The sequence below is a fragment of the Galeopterus variegatus genome, unplaced genomic scaffold (genome assembly GCF_000696425.1).
Source record: "Galeopterus variegatus unplaced genomic scaffold, G_variegatus-3.0.2 Scaffold3398, whole genome shotgun sequence".
In the NCBI taxonomy this organism is placed as follows: domain Eukaryota; kingdom Metazoa; phylum Chordata; class Mammalia; order Dermoptera; family Cynocephalidae; genus Galeopterus; species Galeopterus variegatus.
The window spans coordinates 72696-82959 of record NW_007729509.1 but is presented as its reverse complement, the minus strand read 5'-3'; the positions used below and the strand labels follow the sequence as shown (position 1 = coordinate 82959).

The 10264-nt window shown below is 53.1% G+C and overlaps 1 protein-coding gene across 1 annotated transcript; it reads left to right on the top strand.

The window, feature by feature from the left end:
* Positions 1 to 277: 277 nt before the first annotated feature.
* On the top strand, positions 278 to 4798 carry REPIN1 (replication initiator 1). The gene is given in 4 exon segments (XM_008584877.1): positions 278 to 434; positions 1829 to 2075; positions 2253 to 2890; positions 2893 to 4798. Coding segments are annotated over 4 exon segments (1833 nt in total). The 3' UTR covers positions 3684 to 4798.
* Positions 4799 to 10264: the final 5466 nt, after the last annotated feature.

Below are 10264 nucleotides of genomic sequence, written 5' to 3'. Positions count from 1 at the left end.
GTGACCTTACCAGGGGAGGAAGTGACCCTCAGAGGCAGCAGTGTACTTCCTTGGTGAAGCGGCACACTCATCTATTAATCCAATATCCATTAAGGTCACTCTGCCAGGCAGGGTGGAGAGCTTAAGGCTGGAGCATGTGGCTTTGTGGGGGGGAGGGGTTGTGGTTGGTGAGGACACAAAGATGACTGCCTGAAGGAGCTCAGAGCCTCACACATGTTTTCTCTCCCCTCCCACAGGTAAGGCTGGCCTCTCTGCATTCAGAGGTCTGAGCTCTGCCATGGGGGTAGGGGTGTCTTTATTGCTGCAGCTTTCTCTGACATCTGGGGGCTACCGGAGTGTGGGCCGAAGCAGGCGCTGCAGCCGCAAAAGTATCCCCAGGAACATCCCCAGGAGGAGCTGGAAAAAGCCTCATCCCCAGCTCCGCAGTCTCCAGGGTAGAGTCTGGCCTTTGTTGTGTTCCCAAACCACTCCACAAGCCCAGCTCTCATGCCTTCCTATCCTGGCCAAAGGAAAGGGGCCTGTGGGGGAAGGATCCCTTTCTCGTCCAGGGGTCTTCCCTGTGCTCAGTCTGGCATTGGAAATGAGCCACGTTTGTGCTCCCTGAGAAGAGAGCAGGCTCTGGGGAGTTTAGGAGAATGTGTCTGGAGCTGGTGAGCAGGCACGGCGCCCCCAGCCCTCTGTGTAGAAGAGGTGTAGGAGGCTCTCGTGCAGGAATCTTGGCTCCCCTGAGCTGTGGAAGAGCTGAACATGGGGCAGCCCCTAGAAAGGTTGAGGCAGGACCAGGCAAGGGACAGAGATTACAATCTCTTCTTCTCTTCCCTTTTCTTGCCCCAGTAATCTCCAGCACCACAAGGGAGGCAGAGCCAGGGATCAAGGCCCTGAGGGCAGCAGGCTGTGGGTGTTCTTGGATTTGAGGAGAACTTTCCTTCCTGAATTGTCCTAATTGTGCCTGTGGGTAGAGGAGGGGAGGCAGGCGGAATGCGGGCACAGTCTGGACAGGTGGTGGCCTGGCATTAGACTGTGCTGGGAGCAGCCCCCCAGTGCTCCCCTCCTGTTCTCTCAGGAGGGCTGTTTTCACCTGCTCTCTGGGCTCCAGGCTTCTGCCCTGAGACTGAGGCTAGTGAGGCCGAAAGTGCCTCCTCTGTGGTGTGACAGGAATGAAAGGCTACAGAAATTTCTTTCTGTGAGCTCTTTGGAAACTCAGGTGTTTTAGAGGAAAGAACACTGGCCTGGGAGTTTTGGCTAAGTCTTGGTTCTGCTATTGGATTACTGTGTCATCTCGGGCAAGTCCCATCACCGTTTGAAGTCTCACAATTACTTCATCTGTCAAACAGGAGCTCAGTGCCTGCTTGTCCAGCCTCACAAGGTTGCTGTGAAGCTCAGGTGTAGCACCAGGAAACAGCAGAAACAAGGACAGGGCAACAGGAGAGCACTCTGAAAAGTCATAGGGCACTGTAGAGAAATGTGGGCACGCTTCCTATGAGGCCTGTGGCAGGAATGTTTGTGCAGCCAACACTGGAGTGTTTACTCCCTTCCTAACACTGGGGTAGCTGCCATGAGGGGGGATTCCAAGAAGTGTCAGACAGAGTCCCTCCCTCCTGGAAGTTTCCAGGGCAATAAAGACATGACAAATGTCCATGAACTGGTATCTAAAAACCTAAGATTGAAATAATGCATAACATACAAGGAAATAGAAACGTAGTCTAGATTCTTGTCAAGGGCTCCAGGAATTCCCAGGTGCGAGTTCCTCTCAGGAGCTGAGCTCGGGAGGGAGGATTGGGGACAGGATGAGTTGGTCTCTAGAGTGACTGTGCTTTTCCACCCTCAGCAGAGGAAGAACCGATGTTGGAACGTCGCTGCAGGGGCCCTCTGGCCATGGGCCCAGCCCAGCCCCGACTCCTTTCTGGGCCCTCCCAGGAGTCACCCCAGACCCTGGAGAAGGAGCCGCGTGGGCTGAGGCAACAAGGCACTTCAGTGGCCCAGCCGAGTGGCCAGGCCCCGGGCAGGGCCCATCGCTGTGCCCACTGTCGAAGGCATTTTCCGGGCTGGGTGGCCCTGTGGCTTCATGCCAGGAGGTGCCAGGCTCGGCTGCCCCTGCCCTGCCCTGAGTGCGGCCATCGCTTCCGCCACGCCCCCTTCTTAGCGCTGCACCGCCAGGTCCATGCTGCTGCCACCCCAGACCTGGGCTTCACATGCCACCTCTGCGGGCAGAGCTTCCGAGGCTGGGTGGCCCTGTGGCTTCATGCCAGGAGGTGCCAGGCTCGGCTGCCCCTGCCCTGCCCTGAGTGCGGCCATCGCTTCCGCCACGCCCCCTTCTTAGCGCTGCACCGCCAGGTCCATGCTGCTGCCACCCCAGACCTGGGCTTCACGTGCCACCTCTGCGGGCAGAGCTTCCGAGGCTGGGTGGCCCTGGTTCTGCATCTGCGGGCCCACTCAGCTGCAAAGCGGCCCATCGCTTGTCCGGAATGCGAGAGACGCTTCTGGCGACGAAAACAGCTTCGAGCTCATCAGCGCCGGTGCCACCCCCCTGCCCCTGAGGCCCGGCCCTTCATATGCGGCAACTGTGGCCGGAGCTTTGCCCAGTGGGACCAGCTGGTTGCTCACAAGCGGGTGCACGTAGCCGAGGCCCTGGAGGAGGCAGCAGCCAAGGCGCTGGGGCCCCGGCCCAGGGGCCGCCCCGCCGTGACCGCTCCCCGGCCGGGCGGAGATGCCGTCGACCGCCCCTTCCAGTGCGCCTGCTGCGGCAAGCGCTTCCGGCACAAGCCCAACCTGATCGCCCACCGCCGCGTGCACACGGGTGAGCGGCCCCACCAGTGCCCCGAGTGCGGCAAGCGCTTCACCAACAAGCCCTATCTGACCTCGCACCGGCGCATCCACACCGGCGAGAAGCCCGGGAGCCCTCGGCAGAGCCCCCGCCGGAGGCGCCCCTGAAAGCCGCGCCGGAGCCTGCAGCCGAGCCTCAGGCGGAGGGGCCCCTGCAGTCCTCGCGGGACCGGCCGGAAGCCCCTCCGTCCCTCTACAGCTGCGACGACTGCGGCCGGAGCTTCCGGCTGGAGCGCTTCCTGCGGGCCCACCAGCGGCAGCACACCGGGGAGCGGCCCTTCACCTGCGCCGAGTGCGGGAAGAACTTCGGCAAGAAGACCCACCTGGTGGCGCACTCCCGGGTGCACTCGGGCGAGCGGCCCTTTGCCTGCGAAGAGTGTGGGCGCCGCTTCTCGCAGGGCAGCCACCTGGCCGCCCACCGGCGCGACCACGCCCCGGAGCGGCCTTTCGTCTGCCCCGACTGCGGCAAGGCCTTCCGCCACAAGCCCTACCTGGCCGCCCACCGGCGCGACCACGCCCCGGAGCGGCCTTTCGTCTGCCCCGACTGCGGCAAGGCCTTCCGCCACAAGCCCTACCTGGCCGCCCACCGGCGCATTCACACCGGCGAGAAGCCCTACGTCTGCCCCGACTGCGGCAAAGCCTTCAGCCAGAAGTCCAACCTGGTGTCTCACCGACGCATCCACACGGGGGAGCGGCCCTACGCCTGCCCCGACTGCGACAGGAGCTTCAGCCAGAAGTCCAACCTCATCACCCACCGCAAGAGCCACATCCGGGATGGCGCCTTCTGCTGTGCCATCTGTGGCCAGACCTTCGACGACGAGGAGAGACTCCTGGCCCACCAGAAGAAGCACGACGTCTGAGAGGGGCAGGGGCTGCGGAGACCGAGGGAAGAGACAGGGCCTGGTGTGGTTCGCAGCAGGAGCGTGGCTGGGCTGTGGCTGCCTGCCTTGGTGCCGGCGTGTGTAGGGAGCTGAGGGGAGCCCCAGAAGGGCTGGAAGAGCTGAGAGTGAGCTGAGTCCTGTTAGCAGCGCGGGAGGTTAACCCCCCTCGGGAAGCTCACTTCAGAGTGCAAGGACCCCAGCTTCCACCTGGCTTTGCCAAGGCTGGGTCCTGACTGCCCTGTGCCCGGGAAAAGTAGCAATAGCTCCGTCTACCCCTGAGAGCCCTCTGGCTAGAGGAGCCACCAGTCCATCCTCTGGTGTTAACGCCTTAATGCCCCTGTCTTTTACTATGAGTTGCTTCAGATCATTTTTGGAGGTAGGTGTGGTACAGTCTTTAGTAAGTAAACGCTTGGGGAGGAAAAGTGGACCAGCTGGATACACCTTGGAGAACCTGCTGGCCTTGTTAAACGGCACCCAGGCCTTTGCCAGCAACATCCATAGGTGAAGCCGAGCTGCTCATACCTCCCCCTGCCCTGTCCCCTCCCTCCTGCCCCCTGCGCAGGCACCCAGACTTGGAGAGGCCCATCTACTGTTAGGTATTCCATCCTCTTCTTCCCTGAAGATCCAGCCCCCAGGGAGTTTCCTCCTTGGTCTGGCTTGCTTTATCCACCATCCTGCCAGCATTTTGAGCTTCCCCAGGTTGTCAGCAGCCCTGTATCCAGGATTTTGTCCGAACACCCCAACCCCTCCTTCACTCCTTCCAAAGCTCAACATGGCATGGAAAGGACTGTCCCATTGATGATGGAGGATCAGCTGAAGGGAAGGATGTGGGTGACTTTCCTTTTCAACATTTCTAGCATATGGATACCCCGTCTTTGCTTGTGCACTTAGGTGACAGGGAGTTCCCCACCTCCTGAGGCCCTGGTTCTATTGTAGGATGATTCAAATTGTTAGAAATTCTTCCTTATAATGAATGGATTCTGCTTTCCTATAATTTCTACCTACTGGGCCTTGTTCTGTTCTCTGGAACTAAACAGAACAACCATTTACCCTCCTTTTCAAACTAGAGAATAAAGATTTGGTTTTAGAACTGGTGGCTGGGGAGTGTTCCTTGTTCCTGGGGGTCTGTGCACTTTGAGGGAGGAGCAGCATGTTCTGCTTCCCGGGAAGGAGTGGGGACTGTGGTAGGGCTCTGGCAACAGGCCAAGTGCCCCCCTCGCTGGGCTCCTTTCCTTAGTGCCTTCGGTTCTTCCCTGAGGAGGAGGCCAGACACACCCAGGAGGTTGGGCTAATTCTCTGGGTGGTGGGCCAAGGCTCCAGAGAACTATGGTGAGTGGAATGCTCTCAGCCTGGAACCCACATCTTGGTTCCTGGCCACTCGCCCTCCTATGGTGAGCCCAGGGCCACCATGGTCTTTCTCACCTCTTTGGCCTTCCTGAAACTCCAGTGAACACTGAGAAGCCCTTCTTGAGGGGCATGGATGTTACAGACTGCTTAGACTTGGACCCTCTCTGCAGCAGGCCCACGGGAGGGTTGACAGCACAAATGCTGGAGTCCAGCTCCACAGGATTCGTTGGACCTGAATAGGTGGTGTGGTGTTGGCAAAAGAAAGAGATGGACCACAAATGTCTAGTGCAAATGTGGACAACCACCACATGAATCTTGTTTTATTTATACCTTTTTACTTATTTTTTACATAATGATTTATCTTTTAATCAAAACATTTTTTATTTCATTTCTACTGAAAAGGAAAGGTCAAAATGTTCCAAGGCACTCATGCTCTGACAAAAACATCTACTCATGCATCAATAGTTTACCCCAAAGCCTGTGGCTTGTGGCCAGGAAACTATACAATAGCAGCATGTTTGGCTTTAAAGAGTGTCAGACTTTTAGTCTGAACTATAATACTTAACCTTCTTAACTTATATGAAAACTTACATTTAAAATTTTTATCTAATCTTATACTTACGTTTAACAATTTAATAATGTTTATGTTTATATCAGCTATGCTAATTCTTAACCAACTAAAACCATATTACTTATATCATAATTCTATATAATAAAATATAACAATAAATCTCTATTACTGTTAAATGATTTTAAATTATGAACTAACCTAAAACAAACCTGTTAATATCAAAACTTGTTTATATTCTTATACTATTTTACTTATTTATCTCTGTAACAAAACGTTTCATATCTCTGCCAACTGACTCTGGGAACAGCACAGGGGACAAGGTGAAAAGTTAAATGACCCTTCTCAAGTTTATAAAAGTACACTGCGTCACTCTTATTATTACTATGGAATGATATATTCTTGGTGAGTCAAATGAAGCAGTGGGAGTAGAGAAAGAACAAAGAAACCTGTAACTGGTTGTGATCAATTAGTTGTAAATGCCACTGTGCTCAGACCCACTGTCTCCCTAGGAGACGTGGATTTATAAAAATTTAACACAATAACTTCATTGCACACGCACAAGAGCATGATCACAACTATAGAGCCAGTTATTCTAAAATTATGGGTCAATGCACACACCACTAACAGGAAAGATCAACAACAAAATTAAATCAAACCAACCCATACTAGGAACATGCATCAAAAACACATTTAGTACTGACAATGCCCTTTAAATGAACCAGTTAATTTTGATGTATTTTAACATGTCCTTTGAGAAACTCCAGGGCCCTTGGAACCTCCCAAAGCCATACAAAAGGTTAGGCTGTTTAATTCTGGGAAGCCTTGTCAAGCAACCAAAGGTGAACAAACAGGAAATTGTGCCACACACACGGGACCCCCCTGCAGCCTAGCTGTGAACAAGGGGTGTCACTCCTCAGGCTCCCAAGCCATTCCCCATAGCAGGATGGCTCTCAACACACAAAGAAGAACGAGTCTCTGGGAGGAGAGGCGATTCTGAGCAGCACAGGCAGATCTTACATCCCACACACATAGGTGCAATCCCCATGGCCAGGGGGTCAGCCTTCTCTGGGATTGGGTCAGACTTATCAGGTGCCAGTTGCCAAGAGGGAAAGAAGGGCTAGTTGGATGCTGGCCTGCTGCAGTTTCCCAGGTCACTATGCACACGTCCCTGCACTGGTTTCATACAAATCTGAGTGCCTATTTTTGTCAGGCATCAGGAGGCTCTTTTGTGTCTTAGTAATTTCTGCATAGATCCCCACCACTTGGTGCAGTGTCTGATGCCTAAGCATAACCCCATTTTGCTTATGGGAGTGGTACCTTGCAATGAAGTTTACCTAAATTCCCTCAGGCAATCCTTGTGTGGTAGGTACTTTTAGTCCCCTTTAATAGGTGGAAACATTTGCCCACAGTTGTATAACTGGTCATCACCAGAGGCGGATTCAGATGCGGGTCTGTCGGGCACCTGAACCCTGCGCTCCTCTCCACCACCATGTACTCACTGGATGAATGAAGCATGCTGCTGCTCTTGGTTAAGTATTAAATGCCTACTGTGTGCTTGATGTTGTGATGTAAACTGGAGGGTTACAAAGATAAGACCCAGTCCCCACCCTTCTAAGGCCTGGGTCTGGAGAGGATATATGTAGGTACACAAATAATGAGTAGGGAAAGAGGGAGGGGGTGGATGGGCCTCAAAGTGTGTAGGATGGAAGTGAAAAGCTTCAGAGCTGTTCATATTGGTTTGTGGGGTTATGGGGTCACTTGAAAACCTGTGCAGTTGATAGCAAATTATCTGTCAAGAGCCTGAGGCAGAGGGTACGCTCTTAAGAAAGTCCCACTCACATCTGTTCTGAGGGAGCACAGGGCTTCAGGGAAGGGGAGATGACCAGGAAAGAGTAGGTAAATGTCTGGATGATGGGCATGGAGTGGGGGACAGGTCCTTGGGCATCTAGGTTAGTACTGGGGAATTGAGGACAAGGATAAGGAAAAGAGGGAATCTGGCCACGGGTCCTGACCTTTCTGAAAAGTTATTGTTTTTAAAGGAAATAGCCTGGGGTATGGGGAAGGCAGGCACTGGGTATCCTCGGTGATGTGCTGCCCACTGCTTGTGGGTAGGGATGGTGAGGAGAGGCCCACCACACAAGTGGCCTTGAGGAGGCTGGTAAAGCAAGGACAGAGTGGACTTGCCCTCAGTTCCTTCTGGAGCCCCTTGGGGAGCCCAGTGGTTGCCAAGTCCTTGCTTGGCATGGTTTGTTCCAACATCAGTCATGGGGCAGGGCTGCCTGAGTTGTAGGGATCAGAACTCTGCTGACAGGAGCTGTCCCTTTCTTCTGAAGAATCTACTGGTTTTCTTTTTTTTTTTTTTTTCCTTGTACAATTACAAAAGTATTATCTTTTAAAAGATTAAATAATACAGAGCAATTAATTTTTTTTTTTTTTGATGTGAAAGTCCTTCATTCCCTCATCTAACCTGTCAAGTCCTTTCTCTTTATGCCATGAAGAGTTTGAGGGGTATTCTCCCAGACATTTTTCCTGAGCATTTGCAAACATACATATGCAGCCTCCCCTTTCTTTGCTTAATGGAAATAGGATCCCAGATGTGCTTTGTTCTTTCCACCCTTGAAATACCCTTGGTCATGGGATGTCAATTTGGAGGAAGTTCTTCACTCCATAGAAGAGGAAACAGGTCCAGAGAGTGGAAGTGACTTTCCCAGTGTTACCAAACAAGGGTCCACCCTCCTGATGTGCAGCCAAGCCAAACACAATACTGAGTTTTGCAGTGAAAAAAGTATAGGCTTTATTGTAGGGCACCATGCAAGGAGAACGGGAAGCTATTGCTTAAAACTCGAACTCCCTGCTGGCTTTTAATCATGGGTTTTTAAAGGCAAAAATTAAGGGTAAGGGTCTCGGGCTCGTGAACAGCTCGAGGACATCTGTTTGGTTGACTCTTGTGCAAAGCTTCAGCAGTTTCTTTAATCTGATATATTTCTGTCCTTGGTGTCATCCTGCCTGAAGTTGGGTGGTCTACGTGACTGTGGTAGGGTGGTCTGTTTTATCCTCAACCTCAAGAATCTGTAAAACAACTTGAATCTGTACATCATGCTATCACTTCCAAAGCAAAAAGCAGAAGCATCTTGTGATTCTAAATCACTACTGACTATTGTTTAAACTATTATTACTTTATGCTTAACTGGCTACATTCTTCTGTAAGATAAACAGGACGTTCTTTAAGCAACTTCCTTAATCATTTCCCTGTTGCAAGTTCTCATACTTATTTACTAAAGTCTATGGGCTTAACTGCCATAATGGCTATCGGCTATTAAACTGAGCAAAATAAATATTTGATTCTCTAAAAGTTAAAACCAAATAAAATCTATGGCTGTTGGTTTCACCAGGGTCACACTTGTAGCCAGTGGCAGATCTGGTCCCTGAAACAGGAATGAATTCCACAAGCATTTGTAGAGCCTACTCTAGATATTCTAGAAAATACAAAGGTGAATGAGACTCTAAAGAGTTGAAGGCTAATTGTATGTGGCCTCTGTGTAGGTGTGTAGGGTTTTTAAAATGCTTCTATGGACAACATAATCAAGTGTAACTGTAAAAATCCAGGAAGACATGTAGGCAGCTAGAAAATTATTAACTCTGTTTTACAGATAAATAAGTCAAAGTCCAGAGATGGAGAAGTATCTTTTGTAAAAACTGCACACGAAGATAGTGGCAAAATGGACAGAATCTGGGTCCCCAGCTTCTAGCACGTTACTGAGGCTAAGCAGCAGCGGGGCCTAGGGCAAATGCTTAACCAGCTGTTGACTGATTAAGTAAAATGACGTCCACCTGCTGAGCAGTGAGTTTGCAAAGTCTCAGAGAGGCCAAGCTTGTTGGTATCACCGTCGTGTCCCAAAGACAGTTTCTAAGCAGCTCTAGAGAAAATCCTGCCAGCGGGAGTTGACCCCGCTGTGCCCCCTTGGAGGCAGAAGTGTGTGGAATTTCCTTCCAGTCGGGTGGATGAGAAAATACATTTTCCCGAAGGTCTGTGGTAACCGAAGATCCCCGCCGGCGGGCCGGACCAGGTCCGCAGCCGGGAGAGGACTCCCGTCCTCCGAGCCCTGCTCCACTTAGCAGCTGTGCTCCGCAGACCCCGCTTCCGCGGCTGGAAGACGAGGGGCTGATGCCGTGAATTCTAAGGGCTCTCGTGCAGAACCCTACGCATCGCTTGTCTCACACCCGCAGTGGGCCTGTCGCGGAGCGGGCGCCGAGGGGGAGGCAGGGCGACCCCCGCTGCTGCACGCGCACACGCACCCCGCCGCATCTGCTCCGCTCGGCGCCGCAGCTTTCAGGGACGCAGGAGAAAGGACCGCCGCCATGCTGGGCGTGCGCCCCAGGGCGGGCCTCGGAGCGGGGATGGGGGTCTCGTCCCGCCGGATGCCCCGCACCGAGACAGGGGCGGCACGCGGCGGACACTGCGTGCTAACGACTGAACTGGGCCGTGCGCTCCGAGTGCAGGGCGTTACAACCGGTGTGTGCGGGAAGCGGCGCGTGCACACACTGGGAGCCCGGGTCTGGGAAGGGCCCGGCGGCAGAGGAGCCCGGCCTCGACCGGCGGCCGGCGGCGGACTAGTTAACCGCGCGCGTCTCCCGCGCGCCA